Source organism: Melospiza georgiana, chromosome Z (assembly GCF_028018845.1).
Source record: "Melospiza georgiana isolate bMelGeo1 chromosome Z, bMelGeo1.pri, whole genome shotgun sequence".
NCBI lineage: Eukaryota > Metazoa > Chordata > Aves > Passeriformes > Passerellidae > Melospiza > Melospiza georgiana.
Window position 1 is genome coordinate 22958646 of NC_080465.1, and position 26125 is coordinate 22984770.

A 26125-nucleotide genomic window follows, 5' to 3' on the forward strand; every position below is an offset into this window, starting at 1 on the left:
ACTTCTCCCTCCAGGTTGTCTTGTTCTTGATCATGTTAATTATGCGCAAAAGAGTAGCTCTCACCATTGCCTTGTTCCACGTGGCTGGCAAGGTCTTCATTCACCTGCCACTGTTAGTCTTCCAGCCATTTTGGACATTCTTTGTGCTTATCCTCTTCTGGACATACTGGATCACTGTCCTGCTTTTTCTTGGTACTACAGGTAAGCAGTGACTTACTTTAAATAATTTTCATTTCATTGTTGTATGATTTGTAGCAGAGTTGACGAAAAACCCTGTGGGAGTCTCAAAGAAAAAGGCCCACTTGTTGTGCTTCTATTCCTGTCTGCTGCTTCACTGCCTTCAGGTTATTGTGCACTTGAGTCTTAATTCCCAGCATGGTACTTTGTGTGTTAGGATGGCTTTTTGATTTGATGCAAGTTGGCTTGCTGCAAACCATGAGACACTAATAATAAAACTGCTGTAGCAATTTTTCAAATAATTCCCTCTAATTTTTCACACACAAGTTAAGACATCATAAACTTGGAGTCACCAAGTATTGTACTCACACAGATGAGTACACAGTAAGAGAAGGGCCATTGCACACAATACTGTCTCCCACAATGTAAATATTGTGATTTTAGTTTTCAATTGTTGGTAACTTAAGTGTCCAGTATTATTCCAGAATCAATAGGGATATTTTTCTGCTGCTTGTGCATTGTATTCTGAGAGCAGCCAATGTACTGCTAATTCCTGCCTGCTCTTCAGTATGTAGAAGGTGAAATCTTTGTTTGTATTCAGGGTCTGACAAGAGCTTCTAGAATTAATCAACCCCGTAGGTCCAAATCTTAGTTACTTCAGCAAAAAAAACCACCACAGCAGATGCTTTTTAAACAGTCTGTTATTTGCAGTACATTGTAGGCAACAGAGACTGTCATTCATTATTAAATGTCCTAAAATTTTGAAACATGTTGTTTGCTACTGACCCAAAAGTAGCAGTGTTTCAAGTCACAAGGCTATTTCAGAGTAATACAAGATAAATATTTTTCATATCATGAGTTCTAGCAAACGTTGGAGGCAATAGAATTCATATGTTCCTGTTCTCATTACTGATGGAATTTTTTGTTTTCATTGCATCCTGTGCTATGTGCAGAAAATGGTCACCACTGAAAGTCTCAGCCCTGTGCTTCATTTTCTGAGTCAGACCACTGCACAGGCACTTAGTTTGTAGGAGAATGTAGTCTGATATTAAAGTTAACTGACAGAACCCTTCAAACTGCCTTGATTTTGCAACAACTATCTTATCTTTTTAGCTTATATATACTCAGTATCATCACTATTATCAGTTAAACAAACTGTTTCTGCAAATAAGGCCAAATCCTTGTTCACCAAAATCAGAATTATTTCAATAGTTAACCTATTGACAAGAAAACATTCATTTTATATGTAAGTATAAAAACATAACTAAGAATGTGGGTAAGGTGCTGTCAGTGCTAAGTCAAAACAATGCTTTTCAAGGTAAGCACTTTATACACACTTCCTTGCAGTGTTTTTCTGAATCTCATCAGCTGTTCATGTAAATGTTGTATAAGGTGAAACATCTCACTGTGCATTAACACATTGAAATAGAGCTTATCTTAGCTCTGACATGCTGTCAGTCTCTGTACATTATATTGATATTCATATTAGACAAAGAGTTGATGCATTTTTGAATATATGAAATGACATATTTAGAATTTCTAAGGCTGCTTCATATGTCTGCTACTAGCTTTAAAGCTACAAGAGCTTACCATAGGGAAAACAAAAGTAATTGTTAATGTTGACATCTAGATGTAAGGAGCTGATACTGATTCCTACTGTAGGAAAAATACTGATAAGGCAGCAAACTCAGATTTGAAATTACTGAAGTAGACTTCCATTATGTTTATCTATGTGAATTTTTGCTATGAGATGGTGGTTAGTTGTGGAATTTTTTTAGTGTATTTTTTTCAGATACCATTATACTTATTGTAAATGTGGTAATTGTAAATTTAAAACTATGAGTAGAAACTAGAGAGGTTTCTGCTGTAACTGGCTATGAGCTGCTAATACCATATGCTTCCTTCATTATGAGTTCATGTAAGCCTCATTTTGCTTTTTACCCTCATTCATTTCTAGGTAGTCCTGTCCCAAATGAAGAAGGATTTGTTGAATTTCGGATGGCAGGTCCTTTGAAATACATGTGGTGGTACCACGTAGTGGGACTCATCTGGATCAGCGAGTTTATCCTAGCCTGTCAGCAGATGACAGTAGCAGGGGCTGTTGTAACATACTATTTTACAAGGTAACGTTAACCTAGGAAGCTCTATCATGAGTAGCCTACACATTGACTTAGCAGAAATAATGAGCAGCAAGGTTTCTGGGGAGAATATTTGTGTCCATTGGGAAAGCGGGGGAACAGTTAAATTGCCTTGACCCTTTTTAAATAATGTAAAGTCTGTTTTGCCATTTATAGATGGTATTCTTGACATATAAGACTTGAAGTATTATTTGCCTTGTAACCTGTGCACATTCTACGGGTATGGTATGGGTGGTTATTTACAAAGTAGGATGAGTCCGGAAGGTCATCTGTTTTGCTAAATAATTAATGCTGATAAGATCTATAGCAAAGGTTAAAAATAATGAAAGCAATTGATTATTATTTTAATTGCAAAACAGTGCCCTTAAAATTATTTACAGTGCTTCACTAATCTTCATTAATCTTTCCTTCACAGGATTCCTTAAGATCTTATTAGATTAATAGTTCATATATAGATCATGACAAGATCATATAGAAATTAATGTAAAATTTTAAAGCTCCATATTTTATTGCTGTACTTGTGAACTAAATTGTGTATCAGTTTTTTGAATAATGTATGCAGGTATTTTTCAAGTGCATGATTCGGATCACAAATGTTTAATTGCTTTGTCTTTTTCATTGAGGCCGTTACCTGAACTACATTTGTCTCCTTTTCTGCCCTGCTCTTTAAAATAATACCAAAAGCAAGGAATCAATTTATTGTGCTGTCAGAAGTTTTGTTATTTTATTAATGATTAAGTTCTCCACTATACCAATCAAATAAATCTATGAGGTTATTACAAGATGTTACAGGGCTGTAATCTTGTGAATAATTAAACTAGATTGAGTATGGAATGAGGAAAATACAGAGGAAGGAGAATAACTCTGCACTGAAATAGATTGCTTAGCAATGTGTATGCTTCATCTGTAAGTTTATGTATTTCCTGTGGCCTGAGGGTGAATAATTTTTATTTCATCCATACCCTATAATTCCATGACAGCAATTTTATTTTAAGTTAATAAATACTCATTTCTTTCTGTTATCTTCTTTTTGCATTTTAAGGTACAACCATAATTTGAAATGTGACTTGTAAAAACAGAAAAGGCATTAATTTGCACTTACCCATTATTTTGCACATGAACAGCTTTCCAAATCAAATGAGATGAGGTTGTCCATGGAGAAATGTTTTATACGTGTTCGCTGCTCATTCACTTTACCCAGATGGATTCCTTTCAACTCAGGCAATAACAGGCCTCAAAGTGTTTCGCATTACAGACTTTGCCCTGAAAATGAGGAAGTGTTTGGTTTGCCTGGGCATGAGACTCAAGCAATTTATGTGATTGTGCCTAACAAGGAGTAAAATTTGTCTTCCCGTAAAAGCTAATTGGAATAAAATACAGGGTAAACCTACTTTACTCATTAACATCTGAGGATTATGCAGATATTAGTTTCGTGGAATGAAGAATCTACTTCTGTTTGCTTTTCTGACTGAAATTCTCTGAGTGAATCTCTTCCAAGCTGGGGAGATCCTTTATTTTTGAATGTTATCACATGTTTCTTAATATGCTTATTATCATGCTTTTATTTCCAATAAAGAAGAAGAGCCATTCTTTAAATTTTTAATTAGTGCTATCCTTTGAGAGAGATGTATAAATGAGTTTCTTGGTAGAAAAGAATAATGGCATGAAACTGTGAACATGAGTATTTATCTGATAAATTAAAAATATTATAACTACAGTGCATAAAATAACTTATTTTAAGGCTCAACCCTTGGTACCTTGAGGATATAACAGCTAAATCAGAAATTTAAAAAATCTGAGCAAAGAGTTTACCTGATGAATTAGTAATATCCACTCCAAAGTCCATTCAAAGATCTCCAAAAGAACAAGAGAGGAGAAGGCAAGTTTATCAGTAGCCTTACTAAAAAAGTATTAGCACAGTTTCCTACTGTTTTGGAAGGTTTTGAATTGCATACCATCTGGTGCAACTTTAAGGGAATCGCCAGTTCTTAATAGTGGTAATGCAGCCAACTGCTAGTAAGACTACCTGAAAACAATGAGTGTTTCCAGTTGCTTGAAAAATCACTGGCCAAGGTATTGGCAAAAACTGGTTAATATAGAAGTTAAAGTGTCACAGAGTTCATTGACAAGAATCACTCTACTACTTAGTAGATGATTAAAGCACACTTTAAAAAGGAAAAGTAGGACTAAAATCAGTTAATCTAAGACTAAACCTAAAATTATGTGGAAGCTGGGGATAATAAAAGCTAAGGATGAGAAAACATAAGGATAAAAAGAAATGAGGGAGACCCTCTCATCAAATCACAAGGCTAAGAGTAGGCTGTCTTGCCACTCTTAGCCCCAGGCTTCACCAACAGTGTAGGCCTAAAGAGTTAAACAGCGCTTAAACTTAGCATCACTTAATCAATAGCGTAATTTAATGAATTTAGTGAAAGAGTGTATAGAATTTACTATGAGCACAGCAGTGACTCAGTTACTTAGACCTGATTTACTTATCCCTGTAACATTCACAGTACATTTGCTGTAGCACATTCACATGTGTAGGTACAAGGTATAGACCCGTGAAAATTCCTCTCAAGTTTAGTGAAGTGCTCAGGTCAGATGCTCTACATCTTCTCAAAAGGTGAAGGGTTGAGGCTTGAGAAGTGGGTTGTCAGCCCAGGCTCTGTCAGCAACATTTGATGTTGGTCCTCTGAGTATCACAAATTTAAGTGTTCAGTGGCTCAGAGAGGCCCACTCAGAAGGAGGTGCTGGTCATAGGCCACTGTGGTCCAGGAGTTTACAGGGTTGCAAGAGAATTGGCTTTAGTCATGGTAATTTTCCATCCTGTCCACAATTCAGGTCTGTTACTTTCTTTGAAAGTTCAATAACAGAAATGGTTGTTCTACCTAGGTTGATATATGGGCACAAAAAATACATTTACAAGGCTGTTCCTTTAAAAACAGGAGCCTGATAGACAGGACAAGTTCCTGGGAGCAGACGTGTTTCTGATAATTTTGAGGATCTGAGCCCAGGTGCTGTTTGTCAAGACAGGGGTCTAACAAGCATTTCTGAGATTGTAATGCAGCCCAAGATGGGAAGGGACAAAGGGGATGCATCACCACACTACTCTTATGTGTTACAATTCAATTTAAACAGAAGAGCAAAGAAAACTAAGTCTTTGTGAATAAAATGGATTGATCATAGAAAGGTTCAAAATATACTCCAAAACTTGATTAAAGCCAAAGGAGGTTAGATGTTAGTGCCAACAAAACCAAAAAAAGTTTGTATATTTTATTTTATAGTAAAAGAGGCAAAGGGAAAGAAAGAGAAAAGAAAGGAATATGTAGAAAAAGAGCAGGGAGGGGAACAGGAAGAAGGACAGGGGTTAGGTAGAACCATACCATCCTTCCAAGGGTTCCCCGCACCCCAGAAAGTATAGAATCCAGTGGATTCATATATATTTGGGCCAGGTAGGAATACCTTGAGGGCACGTTTGACACTGTCCCTTGCAACATTGTGGATCTGGTACATCATAGTGCTGTGCTCCAGTGCAAGATCTAGGGGCCCCTTGTGGGGATAACTTGCTGGGCCATGACAATCTGTCTGCTGTCATTCACATGGATGTCCTGTAGATGTGGCTTTCCCAGGTGAAGAGGTGACTGCACCTGGGCAGGTCTGCCCTACAGAGTATTGGCATTCACTGCCTCTTACCAGTGGCTTTTTCAGCACACACCCAAGACCTGTCCTTCCCACCCCCACCCTTTAGTGTGAGGACCTGTGCAGGTCTGGCAGCTGATAGTCCTGGGGCTGTGGTCTCCACCCCAAAGGTGTGAGGCTTAATCCTCCTGTGAGTGTTTTTATTTTTTTCCAGCCCAGAATTGAGTCACTTTCTCTGATCTCCATCAACTCGCAGTCCAGAGCCTCAGTCAGGAGGCTCATTCAGGGTGTGGTGGTCTTCCATGCAGCTTTTGTTATAAAGTTTTGCTATAATAGGCAAAAGTCCTTCATAAGAATGCTTAAGCCATAAATGATAACATTGCAGTCTCCAACAGTATGACATACCAATTCCTAATCCTCGTCCTGCATTAGAGACAAATTTGTAGTTACACAGATTGTCAGGGTGGAGTGAGCAATATATCCTGAAAGCTAGTATAAGCATAATATATTCCTTTTGTACATTATTTTATTGAGAATTTGTAGCACTTCTTAAATACTTAGGGTTTTTTTCCTCTTTTCAACAGGGAGAAAAGAAATCTGCCATTTACTCCTATTCTGGCATCTGTTAATCGCCTTGTTTGTTACCACCTAGGAACAGTAGCAAAAGGGTCTTTCATTATCACACTAGTGAAAATACCACGAATGATTCTTATGTATATTCATACACAACTCAAAGGAAAGGTAAGAGAAATAGATTCAATTTTCTTATAAAAACTCAAGGCCTGGTATGTTTGCCTGTTTATTTAGTCAGTGTGGGAGGGTGGAAGTCTTGTTTTGGAATAGATCGGGGTAACAAGAAATTCTTCACTGTGAGGGTGATGGTGAGGCACTGGAACAGGTTACCCAGAGAAGCTGTAGATATCCCATCCCTGGAAGTGTTCTGGGTCATGCTGGATGAGGTTTTGAGCAACTTGGTCTAGTGGAAGGTGTCCTTGCCTGTGGTGTTGGGAGTATCTTCCAACCCAAGCCATCCTATTGTTCTCTGAATATTTAGACTTTACAGGACCATGGGACTGATACAGATTGCTTAAGTTAGCAGGCTGAATATCAGTTACTGAAGCACAAGGGAATATTAGTTTCCATAAAAAACTCTTTATCTATGTTTTCCCACATTCTGTGCTTTTCTAGGAAAATGCTTGTGCTCGCTGTATGCTTAAAGCCTGCATTTGCTGCCTTTGGTGTCTAGAGAAGTGCCTGACATATTTAAATCAGGTAAGATTTTCCATATTTACGTTTTATGTAAGGGCCAGTATTAGTATATATATATATATATATATATATTCCCAGAGTGCAATCTGATGCTGACACATAGTGTATTGTACTTTGGAACTGAACTTGAATGACAGAACTTCAGTCTTGTCTCCATTACTGAAATTACACTGCAAATCATTACATCTTTGGAATATAAATAAAAACTAAAAAATAGCCCATATTCATTTTTGTGAACATGGTTTCTCAACTTTATAACAATTTACTGGTTTAATGGAGGCATTCCCTCTTAGGTCTGCTCAGTCAAACTACATCTGAGTTTCAAAATATTTTTGCTATGAAAAGAGAATTAAGCTTTTCTATGTGTAATATTTAAGATTCTCACAATGTAAAAACTATACAAAACATCAAATTGTTATCATCATCTACAAAGGACAAAAAGAGTTGCAAAGTGCATTACACTGGCTGGTCCTTGTAAAAGACCCATTGTAAAAGTGGGTTTATGGGCCATAAATATCACATAAATAATTATCAGATACATAAATATCTTGTACATAATATCTCTTTCACTGTTGTTAATTTTTTTTTACTGATGGAAATGTAGAGAATAAAATTGTAAGAAAGCATTTTAAACGCCCGAATGTAATCCTTGAAAACTGTCCTCACTAACCTTGAATGCAGTCTAGTTAAGTATTTAGAAATTATCTTGGTTGACTTGTATGGCACTCAGATTCTTTTATATTTCCAGATTGGTTTTTTTGGAACTATTTAATTTCTGTAGCTCTGCTACTGTTCACCTCCTCCTGCAGAGGAATTGCAAATTCTATTTAATGAGTTTTTTTGAACAAACTTGTTAATGCATAAATTATGAGCAAGAGAGGAGAAGAATAGTAATTCTTTACCTCATATAATCTTCTGTCAGCTGGTTCATATTGCTTGATTCAACAACTCTCAAGGGAATTTTTGTTCATTAAAATCATATGATGAATGTGTCTTACTCAAAGCTGTATCTTCCCCTTCACCTTCTCCACCCTCCATCTGAAATGCCTGATCATTCTATGAATAAATCTTCAATCTCCTTTTCTCAGAATGCTTATACCGCCACAGCTATCAACAGCACCAATTTCTGCACCTCAGCAAAGGATGCCTTTGTTATCCTAGTGGAAAACGCTTTGCGAGTGGCTGCCATAAACACAGTTGGGGATTTTATGCTGTTTCTAGGAAAGGTATGTCTGCTGCATACAGCTGTTACAGATCTATGTAGGAGCAATCTCTCTTTAGCAATGGCTTGAACCCTAATTCAGAATACCTTAAAAGTCCTGTTTCTGGGTGTGCACTTCATCACATCTAGCTGCATCATGTTAGGAAGGGACCATCCACTATAGGGAGCATAAACAGATGATCCACTTAAATTTAGTAGAAGTGACTAGAGAGGAATAGCTGAAGTTTATGACACGTTTTGCATTTTTTAGGGAGTCAAGAGAAAAGTGATTAAAAAGTCTAAGGTTTTGATTTTGTAATTCAGACAAAGAATTGTAAGGAAAGGAAGTTGTTCTTTTAAATTCTGTGTAGTATGGAGTTTCTAGGTTTATGTTGAAAATTTGACACATTAGTGATCACCTTTTATGACAAAATCAGACTGGAAGAGTACAGAAGCCTGCTATGAGGAACTGCAAGTTTAAGCTACTAAGTTAGTTCTACTCTGAGAATTAGAAGACCAGAATAATTTCTGTGATCAGTCAGCCTTTTGGATTTTCAGCTAATGGAGATACACTTTAATCCAGTGAATTATTTCTATCCTTTGAAGTGCCATAATTTACTGAAACAATTAATACCAGATTATTTATCTGGACACTGGTTGGACTGATCTGTATTCTTTATTGCATTCTTCTACTGTTAAATCAGAAGTTCAGCAGGCTGGACCTTGTATCCTGTAATTAAGTGAGTAAGCTGTGAGAAGAAATAAATGCATAGGGGAGATATAGGTGCTTTGGAGAACCTGAAATTACATCACAAAGTTTTTCTGGGGAATCTGAAAAGTTAGGAAACACCTCCTGAAAAGACATCTCAGATTATTAGAAAAATGTTCAGATGACAGACATGTTCAAATGAACAGTGCACATAAAAATCAGTATCAGCTCAAATAATGCTACACTATCAGCATCTCCTCTAGCAGTTCAATGTGATGCTTTTGTAAAAGCTGACCTATTTTATGATTATTGCAACTATTTATGAAAGGCAACTATTGTTTAGTTGCTTTTCATAATAATACACTCAGAAATATTGAAAAAATTACTTGGCACCACCAATGTAGTCTTTTTGGTTTTGTCAAAACCAGACTGATACCCAGTGGAATGTCTGTTACAGGCTCATACATAGTGTAATTCGTAGAGACTGTTACCTAAAGTGCCTCATGTGAACTCTGATCTGCTTTCTCCTAAATGGAGAAGGAATAGATATTAAACAAGCTTGGAAATTGTTTCCACTAGCAAAATGAAAAATATACCATTCTCCTAATACCTAACTTCTGCCTCCATCCCAAATAAAAAAAACAACTGCATGTTAGTTGATGCATGGCATTTGATTGTGGGATTTATATAATTGACAGGACAAAGTTCTTTTTTACAGGAATATTGTATAACACTAGAATGATGACAGCAGAATATAAATGTAATTTTCTCTGAAAAATACTCTTTGTGATGAAGAATGTGTAACAATTGACTTGAACCTGCTGAAAAATGAATTAAATGTCTTTTATCCTCAGGGACATGGGGAATCCAGGAGGTAAAGCTCTTGTTACCTACTGTCTGTTACCTCTAGTTCTAACCTTGGCAGACCAAGAAGCATACTGCCTTAACACAAACAAACCAAACAAAAAATTTCAAAAGGCTTCTGCCATTAGAGTTGTCTACCATTTTCTTCTTCAGGTCCTGATTGTCTGCAGCACAGGTTTGGCTGGCATTATGTTGCTGAATTACCAACGAGATTACACCATCTGGGTGCTGCCACTCATCATTGTCTGCCTCTTTGCATTCCTGGTTGCTCACTGCTTCCTTTCCATTTATGAAATGGTTGTTGATGTCCTTTTCTTATGTTTTGCCATCGATACAAAATACAATGATGGGAGCCCTGGCAGAGAATTCTACATGGATAAAGTTCTCATGGTAAGTTTTCCCTTACTCTCAAAGTGTAAGGATCTGGTTCCATAAAATAGGTATTTTGACAATGGAATGAATGCAGTAGCTGAGTTCAGTATGGGTTTTTTTTGGTTATTTTTTTGCCTTGCCATCTTGTTCATGGCTTGATCAAGAAACAGTGTCATGTGATAAGCATCAAGTAAGTAATGATGCTTCCTTCCCATGGTATTGGCTTCTGTTTGCTAGCTATTGGATGAGCAGTGATCTCACAGATTCATACTCTTGGATATCATGTCTTGTAAATTACACAGTGCAGAACAGAAAGAAACAAAACAAAGGAAGAAAGCTTGGGGTTTTTTTTACTTTCCCAAGAAGGACTTGTCTTTGGATATGAGAGAGGAAAAACATCAGAGTATTTTGCCCCATGCATAGATAGTGATCACAGTGGAGTTTTGATATAGGCATCGACCAGAATTGGCTCTGTCACACCTAGAAATACCAGGCTTTATGTCCTATCCTGGAGCCTACTTTGTCAAGGCCTTTTGCAAGTCCGATTCATTTTGTCTATTTTTGTCCATGTTATTCTCTGTTCACTATAGCTAGAAACAAGATATAAAAAAATCTGCTTGTCAAACCTCTCACTTTTTTGTTGCATAGGAAATTTCTTGTCAGTGTTTTTAAGTGGCAGGTGTAGAACATGTCTCTGTAAAATGTACCCTTGTGTAGGCTAGAAGAAGATTCTCATGAATTCTTAGCAATTTTTTTTTTTGGTGGGAAAATCATGCCAAGAGTTTAGTGCTAAATTTTTTGTAAACCTCTATGGAATGTAGAATATATAATAAATAAATAAATCAGCTGCTGATAAGTTGCTTTTTAACAGAGTAAGAGTAAAATGCAGCAAGTTCTCTCATAAGAAAGCATTGATAGATTGTAAAAGCATTAAGGGTTTCTTTAGTCAACAGTCAATATCACAAAACCTCAGCAGCTAAAGTTTACTGACATGTTCTGCAGAATTCTTGCCTTTAAGAGAAAAATATTGCTTAACATTTTATAGCACATTTTCTAATCTGCATGAAAAGGAGATTGTGATTTTGTGAAAAATGTAAGAGGTTGAATTAAGGACAGTTAGGGAAATCAGCCAAATCTTGCAAGTAATTATCTTTAACTCCCTTTGTTTAATGTAGTTCTAACGTTCGGCACAGAATAAATGCGATTCTGATTTGTTTGGGGTATTTGTTGTGGATTTTTGTTGTTTGGTTTTGACTTTTTTTTTTTTTTTAAATCAGCCTTTTACTTTCTTTCCCCATAAAGGAGAGCATTGCAGGGTAAATATGGAAGTTGTAAGAGCACACAAGGTAGACATCTGTCTGGCTTCCAGAATTAAGTGAGGCAGACCTTTGTGGTTATTTGGAAGGCTTTTTTGATACCTTGTGGTCCAGTCTAAGCAAGAGAAGTGGGAGATGCAAATTAGCTAGATATTTTGAGTAGTTACATCTTGAAGTTTCTGTCTTGAGATTTAATGTTTGGAGTCTGCTCTGTGAAAGCACTTGTGTTTTCATTACTGTTTTTCAGGAGTTTGTGGAGAACAGTAAGAAATCTATGAAAGAAGCTGGCCGGGGAGGTGGAGCTGAGGGCAGAGAGCTAAAACCAATGGTAGGTGCAGATGAGGAGGTGGCGATCCTCCAAGAGTTTCACTTTTACTTCTTCTCCCTCTTTGTCTTTACTGACTGCACTTCTTCAGGAGAAGTTTTTGTTCTCTGTATCACTCAAGATGTTCTGCTTTTTCTGTTTGTGAGCTTGCCTATCACCTGGATGGCAGAGTTTTTGTCACAGCTGAGACCATCTCCTGTAAAAGTAAGATGAAAGGAACTGTCTCATATGAAACAAATGCAATGTCATTTCATTAGGATTACTGGTGCATGCCATGTGGTATATGCAGACAGCCCCAGATGCTGAACAGTCTAAAAATAAGATGGTTCTGAGATTCTATGGGCTCTTCTCAGCCCTGAGATGAACAATTTTTGCTCATCTTATATTCACTGCAAAAGCCTGAAATGAAGAACACTTACTGCGTGCATCAATTGTTGCAAAGTAAGACCAGGTATTCAAAGCCCTCACCAAATTATCTTACACAGTACCAAGGAATTGGATACAGTGATTCCTTTCAACCTGCTCAAATGACATTTCTCCCAGTTGTTTGTTTTATTGCCAACTACTTATGTTGCTTGTCTCTTGTGTGCTCTTTCCATCTCACACTGTCAGATGCACAGACAGTGAACAATGCATCATTTATGCTTCTGCAGCCTGTTTTACTTATGGTGTGCCTGTTAGGAAGGCATTGCATGTCTGAGTAGCCTGGAATAAGAACACTATACATGGTACAGATAACAGATAGGAGGATAAGTTTGGAAGGTGGAGAACAGAGGGCGTATAACAGAGAGCCAGGCTGGGCAAGGTATGATTTGTCATCGTACATTATGACTTTGTGAAACAAAATATTTTTCCATTATCACTTTCTCAGAGTGTTTGGGGTCTTATTCATTTCCGTACCATGGGGATCATTTTTTAACCAAATGGAATCTAAATAAGTGTATGCTAACAGAAGAATTTATTTTTCCAGCAATGTATGTGAAGTCATGTTGCATGAGCATTTTTTGACTAAGCTGGAATGGGTTCCTGCTATAGACTGGATAGATGTGTAGCTTTGCGTGTTTTGCTATTTCATTATGGCATACCAGTTTCTAGATTTGCTTATGCCTAAATGCTGCTGTGTTTATACATATAAAAAACTAATTCTATGCTCATTTACTGTTTTCTTCTGGGAGTAATTCTAGCTGGTCAAGCAGACACTAACGTTGGGATTTTCAGAGCGAGCTAATTGCTGTAAATGCAAATGTGCCATGAAAATAATTGAGAATTGGGTGTGCAAACTCTCTAGTAATATGCACAAAAAATTCAGTTCAAAATTTTATGTTAAACTCTGTTTCAAAGAATTGGTTTACCTTAAGTGGTTTTCCACTTACACTGTTGTCAGAGCTGACACTGACTGCTACTTACAGTTTTGTACTTGACTGCCTGAATCTTGGATGTTAAAAAACTTTATTCAGCCCCACCCCTTGTAGAATTGCAAACCAAGGGTGGTTTTATTCTTAGAGGAAATTTTTTATGGACTCTTAGCCTGGTACTGGCTGAAAGTCCTCCTAGGACGGCTTGGAGATGCTGAGCACTTGAGGCTCAGAGTGGAAGTCTCCTGCTGAATTACTCCCAATTCTGCTGCTCATGTGGTTGTCTTTGTTTGGAACTGTTTGGGCCTCGTGGTTTTCCATTTTTGGGCATTCAGCTCCAGTTGATTTGATTATGAAATACTAGGATCTTGCTTCCTGATCACAATGGGACACAGCAGTTAAATTTCTGAGACCTTTCCCCAAAGTAGAGGGCCTCAATTATAGCTAGAATAGGATCATTATAAGTCTACTATGTAACGGTAGTGCCCATAGTCCCAAAATTGCATGTCTGAAAAATAGATCAACACTGCGTTTTTCTCTTTTTTTACAGAGTCTTTACTGCTTTGCTTCAGTTTCCTTGAAAAGCAGATATTTCTTAGATATGACAATTATTTCTTCAAGTGAAATGCCCTAAGTGCAGCTGTATTTAAAATAGATATTAGTAGCAGAGATGAGAAAACACTTTAGGAAGTTCTGTTCTTGTATCAGGGCACAACAAAAAACCCCACCTTTTCACGCTTTTTTCTTTATGGCTTCCAGTGACCCCTTTGACTCAATTTCTCCTTGTCCTTTGGCATCTGTCTAAGACTGTACTGTATGACTTTGTTTTCTAGGCCTCTGGAGCAAGTTCATCTTGAAACTAGCCAGCCATATTGGAACCCATTGACATTCCAAAACAGTATATATATACATATATACATACATACATATATATATATATATATATAAATAAACAGCCAAAATCAGAGAAAAGGAACAGGGATTTAAAACTTTTTTTAACAATTATTTTTGTGAAACATGTACTCTTTTCATACGGGTGGCTTTTACAAGCAGCTTTATCATTGTTCCATTTCTTAAGTTATTTGTTGTGGTCATGGAAATGTTGATTCTTATCTGCTTGATATTTTAAAATCTGGAGGAAGTATCATTGTAAAGATAATCTGAAATCATGACTGGGTTTAGAGACAGATTTCCCATGACACTGCTAATCTGCTGAGTGTTTTACTTGTTTAATTTCTTTAAAATTTTCATTAAATTCAGGACAGTGACATGTACAGAAAACCTTACATCAAGAAAAATTTCGAATTTATTTTTTCAATAGGTTGTTTCAGCAAGAATTTGTTCAGTTGAAATGTGTTTGTAAGCAGCTATTTTACTTTACAGCCCTGGCAGGGCACAGTTCTGTTTACCAGTATCAGATATCACAATAACCAACTCCTCAGGTATTTAGGTGTGTGGGAGCCCTTGCATCTCCTATTAAACAGAACCTACAAAATGGGGACAGATAATTTTTATATGCAATTAACTTCCTGCTTACCCTACTTTTACCCCTCATACCCATTGCCCTCTATCCTCCCCCTGAGTTCAGTAGCCTCCTTCACACTTCAGCAGTGTTCCTTTGAAGGGTATGGATTCTCCATACAGGCAAGTGAAATAACAGATTGTTAAAGCTTGGTCTTAGCCATACTCATGATTAATTCATGACTACATACAAAGATGCTGAGGATGGGAAGAGAAATGAATTGTACTGCTGTACATAAAAAAGTACTGTATGCTTCATTTCATCTAATGAGAGAGCTCTGGGAGGTAGAAAGGATCATTCCTTGCCTGTTGCTTGATCCATATTTGTACATACTGTAGTGAGTGGCTAAAGCCAGAAAGGGCAGAGAAACATTCCTTTGGAAGTGTAGCTCCCAGGATAGTTATCTGAAATTATTAAAGAGAACATGCTGCTTTATTATTATTATATACATAATATACATAAATATCTCTTCAGTCTGGAAGTTCACCAGATATGAATGCTAATATTCAATTATTCAGCATAGTGAATTGGTAAATGCATAACTGTATTTGCTAAGAATTTATGATCTGTCTATGCTATATATTCCTTTTGTTAACATTTTTTTAAGAAAACTATTTTTGTTATTGTAAAATTAATATTTCAGAGCAGAATTTTTAAACTTATTGCACTAAATACAAGCTGTCTACAAATAATGATGCCTCAATGGTTCAATCACTCCATTCCAGAAAATCTTTTGAAAGAGTAAGAGCCTTTCTACAGAAGCTTTATGATGGAGTAGAGAGGTATGTCTAGGTAAAGACATGCACAACTTGTGTAATCAAGGTTTAGTAAGTAAGCAGTTAACTGTGCTTCCTTTCAGACTATACCAGACTTCTAAATTGCTGCTGAAGGTTTAAATAATGATTTAGTGTCATTTAGCTAACTAGTGCTCTTATCTTTTTGGCAATAGTAAAATGTTTCACTTTTGCTTCCAGAAGTCATTTGATAACTTAAATTTGTTCCTTTTTTTCCCTGTAAGCCAGTTAAAACAATTTACACTTTTCATATCACAGAACCCAAACTATTTGAATGGTACAAAAATAAAGATACATTCAGAAAGGATAGCTATTGGGGAGGCAAAGAGACTTCTCCAATCCTGGAAGCACTTACTCATTTAAGTGAACCTTATCTGTAACTACTGGCATCAGGAGGGCTCTCTAAGTATGGATATTGCAACATACACATCTGTGTAAGTGCTGACTGGATTAGAGCTTCAGCCTAGGGATCCAAACTGGAGCACAGATGAGGCCTCTCTGTGCAAGTTAGAGGTCAGACTTGCCCAGAAGAAGCATTGGAGCAGCCTTACTTTTGTGGAGAGGAGACACTCCTGCAGTACCAGTGTCTAAGACAGCAGTGGTACTCAGCACCAGATCAGAGGGATTTAGCAACACAAATGTAAAAACTAGCTTACATGAATTATAGAAACTGGTTTTCAAGACTAAAAGACTTACCAAGTACCCAGTTGCTTCCAGCGAATCTAGTTTTAATCTTGTTTGGAGGTTATTGGAAGTGCTTAATCAAAGAAGCCTTGTATTCTGCTCATTTTGATAAGAAAATTCTGCCATGACTGGTTCCACAAGTTTGTGTTCTCCACTCACTGGATGTTCTGAGTGGGAACTGTACTCTGTAATTGCAACTAGGACTGCAATTGGTAACAAATTTTGTATTTTTGTATGACTTGACTGTGCACCATTTTTATAGCAGTTTATCCTGTCTTAAAAATAAATTTGTTTATTTACATGGTGTTTGAAAGATACAGGCAACACTTTTCTAAGGGTAGTTGTAATGTTTAAGTGAGAAACCTATATCATTACAAAGTTCTTAATAAAAACATGTGCACCATTCTTGAGTGTGTATCCAGCATGCAGAGCTTTTCAGTCTTGACAAAAAGGCATTCCATCCACACACATGCTTTCCAGTGGCCCCTTAAAGCTTTTGAATGCCCGTTGAAGTTCATTTGCAACAAACTCTTCCAGCTCTGTCTTGTGCACAGAGATAAGCAGAAGTCAGAATTCTGAAAAGATAACTTTTCAGGACAAATTTAGACTGCTTTCCTTTCCTAGTGGGGATAGTGGAGTGGGAGGACATTTTGGCATGTAAATACCATACATAAATTTTGGCAGTAGGGGTGCTGGGGTCTGCCAGCTGTGAGGGATTAAATACTTCTTTTGACTGTTGGTTATTAAAGCCAGTGTATGGTCTGCTTTGTGGGAAGCAGTCTAGACTAAGTAGAGAGTGATGCTGCACTGAGAATAAAAATACAGGAGGAGCAGATGAGACAGCTAAAACAGAGAAATCATCTCCTCAGAAAGTCCATTGAATTGAGTAGTGCTAAAAGACTGGGGATTTAGGCTGGACAATTTGGGTTTAGAAACAATCATTGAGATTACTGCTTCCCAGCATTTGGCTTCTGCATCATGGCCTCTGACCAGTTAAGTTTCAAATAGAAAAAACATACCAATCCTTAAATTGTTAATTTTTTTCCCACATTATTTTTTCTCTTTGGAAGTTGAACAGTACCATGTCATCTTTACTGCTTCTTCTGGCCTTAGAGAATGTTTTTTATTGCTGTTCTTTTGGGTCTCATTTCTGTATGGCTCTCTGAGTAAAAGAGTGGCAAGTTGCAGAGTGTCAGCTCCCCTTTGTCCCTTGATCTTACCACATTCCCTTTTACCTTCTCGAGGCAGTTATTCAGGAAGATAGTGAATGAGAGGGAGAGTATGTGATAAGCTAAAGTTCTGAGGTAGAACTTTTTTCTTTTTTTGTCTGGTATTACTCCATCACTGTGGTTAGAAGTGCAGCCAATCACTTCTAGAGTTTCACTGCTGCTCCAGAGCTAGACTTAACACATAGAATGGCCAGCTTAGATTTGCATCTTCAGCTTTCCATGAGCTCCCAGTGCCAGAACCAGGATGGGCTTCTAAATGTGGCCTTACATTGGCATAGTAAATGAAGGACTTTTTGCATTTGGAAAGTGTTTTCTGTAAGGGAGACCTAACAGTGGAAAATGCAGTTAAATGTTGTGGTGGGTTGACCATGGCTGTCACATACACTGCTACTCTATTGCTTGCTCAGGATGGGAGAGAGCAGTGAAAGGACAAAAATACTGATCTAAGTGCAGTTATAAGCAAATAAGGAAAAAAAAAGCAAAACAAAACAAAAACAAAGGCAATCATTTACCAGCAGATCAATGCCCAGCCAATCTCCAAGCAGCAGCTGCTTGTGAACTACACCCACCCCAGTCTGATTGCTGAGTGTTACATTACATGGTGTGGAATATTTCTTCAGTCTGTTCAGGTCGGCTGTCCTGGCTGTGTGCCCTCTCATCCTTTTGCCTAACCCCAAATGACTGCAGGGGTCATAGAGTGGAAAATAGAGAAGGCCTTGACCCTGTGCAAGCACTGCTCAGTAGCAGGTAAAGCTTTGTGTTAGCAGCACTGTTGCAGATCTAAAACACAGCATCTTGCAGGTTGCTGACCATCCAGTCTAACCCAGTACACAGACCCACCTACCCAGTAATTAATCCAAGACTTGCTCCCTGCATTTCTGTACAGCATCTTCTCAGGGTGGTTACTTCTTTTCTGAAAGGGCTTTTTTTGCAGCAGGCAATTAGCCTGCTCCACAGTGCTCCCTTTCCTGGAGGGAGCAGGGGATGTTAGCTCTTACTCTTTCAGCACATAATGGGGATATAAAGCAAAAATGAGCCCTTTCTGTATCAGTGTTCTGGCAATTGAGCAGCCAGTGTTGGAAACAATATACTTAATGTGCCCTCAGGGCATGCACTTTAGTGGTTTGCTCTTGAGTGGTTATGATGTATTCTATGAATGTATGTTATGGAGTCAGAATAAAATGCATGTAGCAGACATATACTCATCACTATCTAGTGAGCATTTAGTTCAGAGTGCATATTACATGCTATATTGAATATGGCACAGTCGTTTTAAGAAACAGTTTTAAGATTTATAAGTAGATACCTTACAGCATTCCCGTTTTTAAAATCATGGCTTGGCCTGTGCAGATACCATTTACTAAATCTAACTATCACTAGCCCATTGTTTCTTGAACAGCTTGTGTCACATTATCAACACAGAAATTCTATTTCCTCTTTGTGAAAAAACCAAAAAGACGACAAAACAACCCTTGTGTTTCCCAACACAAAACCCAACAGGCTTATCTGAAGCATTTCTTACCCTCAGCTTCTTTGTTGGGATGATGAAAGTTTACTTTAAATATTTCATTTTCAAATGCTCTTCCAACTATTTAGTCTCTGCTGTTATTTCCACCATGTAACAAGATTATGGAGACTAGTAAATCTGCATTTCTTGTGTTCTGTAGCAAATACTGTTTTCAAGGTATTTTTTTCTTTTATATTTAAAGAGATGAGAGAAAAGATGAAACTCATCTCCTGTGATGTGGGTTATGTATAAAAGGCAAAATTTCTGGTCTGGGATGGAGCTGTGATGAGTCTTGCAATCTGCTACAATCAAGCCAAAGCTCCTCAGAGACCAGGATTATGAAAATATTTCTAAAGAGAACTGGTAGCATGAATTGATCTGAAAATACCCATTTGAGGGTTAAATTATCTGGCATTCATTGGAAAGACATCTGTTAAAATGAAACTAGCAGAAAACCAGCAAATGCCCATCAGATTCTACTCCCCTGTCTTACTGAGTTCAAGTCATCATATTTGAATATGATGACCAGAATTGGTGTAATAAGCATTTGGTACTTCTCTACAGAAACTCCCTTTAGAATCAAAGTTCCAAGAATTCAGAGTAAAAGTACCAGCTGACTTTAACAGAACTAGCCTAATTTCAGTTATGTTAAAGACAGCTATGGCCTCTCTAAGTATGTGACTTCTAAGCAGATACCTAACAGCATTCCTGTTTCATGCTGGCAGCATAGGTGGATACCATTCCTTAAATGTACCACCTCTCCTCTTTGGGTTAGTGGGAATTAGGGGCAGTTTATTTCAAAAAGCTATGGTGAAATTAGGAAACTGACTAGTTTTGAAACCCAGCAGAAGTTGTGCACTGACTGGAGTTCCTGCTATAAACATGTTTTTTAACTCAAATACCATGTGTCCTCCATGTTAGTATTAGTTGGGTCCCTCCCTGCTGCTCAGTCTGAAACAGGAGAGTATCTCTCATTTGAAAAAACAGCAGCACCAACAATCTTATAATGTCTCCCAGGGGACTGAGGGAAGAAAAAACAGAAAGGTGGTTTTATTTCTAATGTAGGACAGAAAAGCTGCCAGAAGTTAGGTGGAGCCATGGAGAGCAGATAAAAAATATTCCACAGGATCTTCACAGTAGTTAAGAAAATTCACACTCCAATTCAGACATTTCACAGCAACATCTCCCGTGTCCCACTTTAATTTTACTCTGGAGCTCTTCAGAGCAAAATGAAAGTGGAATACTATCCCTGTAGAAAATAATTATTTCTATATAATGAATTGTGTTGCTGATTACAGAAACTAAGGAAAAAAGAAAATCTTCTGAACAGATTTTAAAGGCTTGACAGTACTTGCATTGTCATAGTCCCTCAAAGCTTCATCTGGAAACGAATTTTTCATCCTCCTTTACTCATACTTCTAACAGGGCAATCAAACCCCTGGACTGGCTTAGTGATTTACATTGAATCAAGATCAACTAACAAGTGCTCCTTTTTCCAGTGGAATTCCACCTCCTTTGAGAATGGGAAAAGTAAATGTGACACTGTTCATTGTTGTCTTGAGAACTTAAACTATTTTATACTGCAAGCTGTGAATGCAGGAAGAGAAAAGAAATTAACAGTGCTGATCTAATCTTAGATTTTCTGTGTAAACTGACATTGTGCCAGGATACTGATGCAAAACTGTATTTTAGTCTAAGAAATGTATAGATTTTTTAATGTATCAAAATAAAGTTTTCCTTTTAAGTAAGAAAGAAATTTCTGTATCATCCATGTGGTGTGTGTAAGCCATGCTCTCTTACTCAATACAATACAATCTCATGTTCCTGAGAAGCAAGTCAAATTTTTGCTGAAGTTTTACTTTGTTCTGTGCCTGCTCTTTAGCTGAGTAGCTGTAGTTATACTGGACATACTGTCCTGGTGCCAAGAAAAGCATTCTGATGGTAATGTTTTCTGAGATGAGCGTGTTAATGGCGTTTGGTAGAGGAAAGGCAGGATATTTTTGCTATCTTTCTTCTCATTGATCCTCTCACATCTCTGCTTCTCAGCTTCCCTCCAGAGTCTTGGAAACTGCCCCTTTAGGCCAATGGTTACACCCATCACCACATTCCTCAGCCTCTCTGATAGGCTACAGGGTGTGCTGAAGTCTGTCACATACAGAAGCAGTTGGAAAGTTCTTCCCTGTGAAAGGGGAGGTTGTGGTCACACATGCAGAAGAGTCCTTGCTTATACCCAGGAAGCAGGACTCTCAGGGCTCATAAGGCTATCTGGGGCATGCTGGTTCATAAGATGCTTCACCTTACCAGGACCACTGTTGGGCAGTGAACAGTAGGGAGGCCTGAAGGAGATCTTGCTATGCATTATGAGCCATGCAAGCTGCATATCCCAGTACAGCACCTCTTGTGGCACCATTACCTTGTTCCTCAAGGACCCATACATATCCCCACTCTGCACAGCTGTTCTAACAGCTTGGATGTCTAAAGATAGATAATGAGTAGACTCAATAACAGAGGCACATACAGTCACAAAGATTTCTTCCCCTCTCCTCGCTGTCCCATAGCACAGCATATTTCTGCTTCTTGCTGACAGGTTTTTTTTAACACTAATACTCTAATGCACTAGTAGCAAAGCCGAACCATGTCTTCTGCTTCTATTTTTCTTTACTGCAAACCACTTCAGCACTGTATTTGCCTGAGATAGTTTACTTTATCTGGAAACTCCTGCTGCTTCTGAAATGGAGATTGATGCTGTTGTGCTCACCAGTCATCATCAGTCCATCAGGAGGAAAAGGACCCGACAGCCCATCAAGCAGGACCTCTGCACACAGGTAGGGTCCATGCTGTGGACCCAGAGTGTTGTGCTGCATGTCAGTGTTCTGCAGTTCCACTGAAGGTACGTGCCCTTGGCTCAGAGTGTCTATTTCACGGTTTATTAACAGTGAAGCTGCATGGCTAGATGGGTTTAGCTGCACGGAGAAAAAGAGATAACCTTCATCAGCAGAGGTGTTAGGGGCAGGAGGCATGAAACATAAAGGTTGTATAAACCCTGTCTGGTTTCCACTGTATTTTGCCTATGTCAGAGCTGCAGAACAGGAGCTCTTTAGCTTTATTTACATTCTTTAGCAGTGAGGGATTGAAGCACTGTCTGCAGAGATCAGTGCTCTGAAACAAGAGTTTCATGACGTCTAGGAGAAAAAAAACCAGGCACATAAAGGTGGGCTGCAGAAGGCTAGTGAGAGAAGCATATGCAGCGAGAACAGAATGGGACATAGGACTTGCAAGGTAAATTTCAGGGTACTGTGGTGGATTGTGGAAGAAAACCCTGCTCTCCTGCTGTTAGCAGGGATCTGGAGACAGAGGACTGGAGCTGTAGAAGCAGGATTTTTCCTTCAACTACACAGCAGTTCACATGGCAAGACATTCTTCATGTGGTGGGCATGTATCTCTGACCACTTACCCTTGGGACTCAGCCCCTGGCACTGGCAATTGCAAAACAGCACAGGCAGCTGCCTTCTCAGATCCCCACTCCCTGAAAAGCCCTGCTGTCCGGGAGATGAAGGACTAGTCTTCTTGCTAGCAACACAGCACATGTCCTTGGCTGCTGAAGGAGCTCTCCTGCCATGTGTAGAGGATGTGACCCTCTGTATGCAGCATTTGGTGTGCAGCAAATGGACTTATTCTCCAAGGCAGGGAGCTCAGATGCTGTGCTGCTGGGTCTGGAATCACTCCTTCCCTCCACTCTGGGCCACTGACCCAGTTTTAGTCACTGGTATTTAGATGTTAGTTTAATGAAGATTAGCTAGTGCCCAGGTAGTGATTATTTAGAATTCCTGATTACTATTAAATTATGAATGTCTGAAATGGATGGAGCTTGCACTCCCACACACAGAAAACCTAAAAAGGCTGGTTTTCTGACAACTACTGCCATTATCTTCATCTAGTGCTTATTCTTGTTTACCTTAAATATGCTAAAACTAAAGTGAAAGAAAATCCAACACCAGAGCAGATTTTGTGAGACCCTTACCAGGGCAGTCAAAGCTAGAAATAAAGCCTATGAGAGAAGCTATTGAATTTCTGTATCTCACTGCCTCACCTGACAGTAATCAAGTGGGAGATCAATGAGTGAGCAGGTATTTCACACTGGAGTCTTCTGAAGAAGAAATTACAGACCTGAACCCTGTACCCTAGGAAAAAAAAAAGTCTGCCACAATCCCAGAAATAGTGATGTCTTCTGTTTATAATTGCTTTTCTGTTAGCTCTTGTATTCTAGTTTTAAATATTAAGTCCTGAATACAAACCTTGGACAAAAAGTATTTGCTAGGCATTGAGGCATGGTGGTCTGGCCACTTCTCCATGTCCCCCCATCTTTGCTGAGATAGGAGAGGTTTGGCTCAAATATTTGGACACCTGCCTGTGGCCAACACACTGCTTATCCACCAAAGACCACCTCCTCTGTCACCTGGGACATCTCACTTTGTGTCTCTGTGCCTCCCTTTCCTCAAAGATGGGGATGCAATGAAGGCTGAGTACATTAAAGATCAGTCAGTACTCAGATACAGCAGGAGGACAGATGAATAAAATAGGAACAGGTAAGGCTGTGTGTGAAACTGGGATCTAAAAATGCCTCTGCAGCTGCAAGAGGCAATTAATTGGGTGGAATTTGTATCCTATGCAAGGGAAAAGATACAGACATGAACAGACTCATTGCTCAGACTCATTGCTTTTCTGATAGTTAAAATATCTGAAAACTTAATCCTCCATTAGAAAATCCCCTCCAGTCCTTTAGTGGGTCTTGATACTTCACTGTGCCTGCTTTTTGCCAGAAGAAAAATCCACTTGTTGGAAGGTGTGCTGAGTGTCTTTCAAATCTCTTAAAATTGCACTGCCCCTAGTAACAACAACAAACCTAACTTTAGTACCTAATGTTGAACATTGCTGAATGAAGTAAAGGGATTTCAAAGCATGAGTTTGCTGCCTGTTCTGAAAGGTTGGGTAGGAGGTCTGCAGAGTTCTTCCTTCTTATGGGCACAGTAGCCCTACTGCTCCAGGCAAGGAGCATGATGGCTTGATTTTGAAAGCTGTGGTGTTGTATCTGTGCATTATGGGACAACACAAGGACAAGAAAACCTCAGAACGGTCTGTATTTCATCGCAGCAGGAGACCAGCCTGCCACAAGAGCATGTGAGGTTCATGCTGTTTATGATGAAGATGAAGCTTGACAGCTTTATAAAAATGTAATTTGCTCCCCAAAAAAGCCAGCATAAGCACTTGCAGGTCTGAATTTCCCAAAAGATGAACAGCTTGAAAAGCTGTTAAGCTTCTTAAAGAAATAATAAGGAATCAAAGCTTGAATGAAGAGTGTAGGAGAACTAGACACAAGCCTGAATTTCTGTTCACTTCATTGTGTTCATGCACCAGGGCCCCCTACCTTTCCATAATCACCATCTGAATTTACTTTAAGAATAGCACATAACAAGGCAATTAAGGTTTTGAGCCATGAGGGGAAACTCTTGTTTGAATTAAGCTAAACGTTTATATACATGGCCACAAGCTGGGGTTGGGCTCCAAAAGGGCTGCAGCCATGACACGGTGAAGGAAGTGGGAGGAAGGAGGAAATGAACTGATGACCTGCCAAGCCAGAGGCATGACATCAATTGGGGTAAGTCCCAGCAATGGCAAAGCCTTACTTGTTGTCCAGGCTGCTGTGGAGCAGCTTTGTATTTGCACCTTGTAGCTCTACCCACCCCCACTGTGGCCCCTGCAGATGTTTTCCAGCTAACCTTTCTGGAGGGATGAGGCTAGAACAGCCATAAGTAGAGAAAAGGCAATGGAAAAAGCAAATATGAAAAGAGCAATTAGTAGTAAATGAAGTGCCAGATCTCAGAGGTGGGCCTCTGGAAAGCTCAGAGGGGATCCAAGAGCATTATCTGTGCCATGTTTACTGGAGTGGGGGACAGTGGAGTGTTTCTTTGCAGGGTATTTGTGCTTGCCTTTACCAATTACAACTGCTGGAAATTAAAAAAAAAAAAAAAAGTTGCTTTGGCTAGAATTAAGCATTTACATGGGGGTGTTTTGAAAAGTCATATGAAGACAAATGAGCCCTTGCCATCTGAGCATCATTGCATTTGCAGCAGGAGAAGCTTTTGGAGAGACCATGATACATGAGTGTCTTACTTTTTTGCAAGGGGGAGAAACTGTCCTTGCTGCTTGTTCTGGTATTTAAAACGTAAAGAAGGTCTGGTAAGAAATGATGCAGTGCTGCAGGCCAGGACACAGAACACCTTGGTGTGATAGTAGTAACCCATCAAACATGGGGTACTGAGTATGCCACATATGTCGAGATATGCCTATGATGTGCTCGTGCAGGTGAAAGCTATTAAAGATGATTAGCACTTCATACTGAAGGAGTCTACTCTTTGGAGGAGAAAGAGGAGCTACTCCTGAGTCAAAGGGTTAATTTTTTTTGTATCACAAAACCTAGACAAATACAAAATCTTTGTTTTCACTCTTCCAGATGAATCCTGCCAACTCGTTCAGCCTAAGGGCACAGCTCAGTACAAGACATAGGCAGCATTATAAGCCTAAACAGCAACAGCTTCATCTGCTATTCTGTTCCTTCCTTTGCAGTCACAATAATGAAATCCAGGGGGAATTAAAAGTATCCTGGCTGCAGAGCCCATCAGCCAACCATTGTAATGTGGTTGTGAAATACAGAGCCACAGACTAGCAAGCACAATTAGCTAATAAGATCAGCGCTCCATCATACCCCATTTTAAACAGGCTGCTGATAGAGTAATTTTGACACCAAAATAGCATCACAGGAAATACATATTCACTGCAACTCATTGTGCCTTTTATTAAGCAACAGTACAACACTACAAAAAAGCCAGATTTTCACTGGAGGCTGTCAGCAGGAGCAATTTCTCTGCTCAGGCCCGTGCTGATGAGAAAATTTTTCATGTCCCCTTCCCCCAAGCACAGCCAGCATGATTACACCTGCCAGCTGTGAAGGTTTTAGGCTGCCCAT

General features: G+C 38.7%; 1 protein-coding gene across 2 annotated transcripts in view; it reads left to right on the top strand.

The window, feature by feature from the left end:
- The window catches only part of SLC44A1 (solute carrier family 44 member 1), a 67021-nt gene extending 50251 nt beyond the window's left edge, over positions 1-16770 (top strand). The window contains exons 9-16 of one of the 2 annotated variants that reach the window (XM_058043395.1): positions 15-201; positions 2135-2300; positions 6539-6695; positions 7143-7226; positions 8312-8449; positions 10151-10387; positions 11933-12013; positions 14199-16770. In XM_058043395.1, the coding sequence (XP_057899378.1) occupies positions 15-201; positions 2135-2300; positions 6539-6695; positions 7143-7226; positions 8312-8449; positions 10151-10387; positions 11933-12013; positions 14199-14222 (1074 nt within the window). In that variant the 3' untranslated portion in view covers positions 14223-16770. Of the gene's footprint in view, positions 1-14; positions 202-2134; positions 2301-6538; positions 6696-7142; positions 7227-8311; positions 8450-10150; positions 10388-11932 lie in introns of both variants that reach the window. The other variant, XM_058043394.1, reaches the window with a different exon arrangement.
- The last annotated feature ends 9355 nt before the right edge of the window (positions 16771-26125 follow it).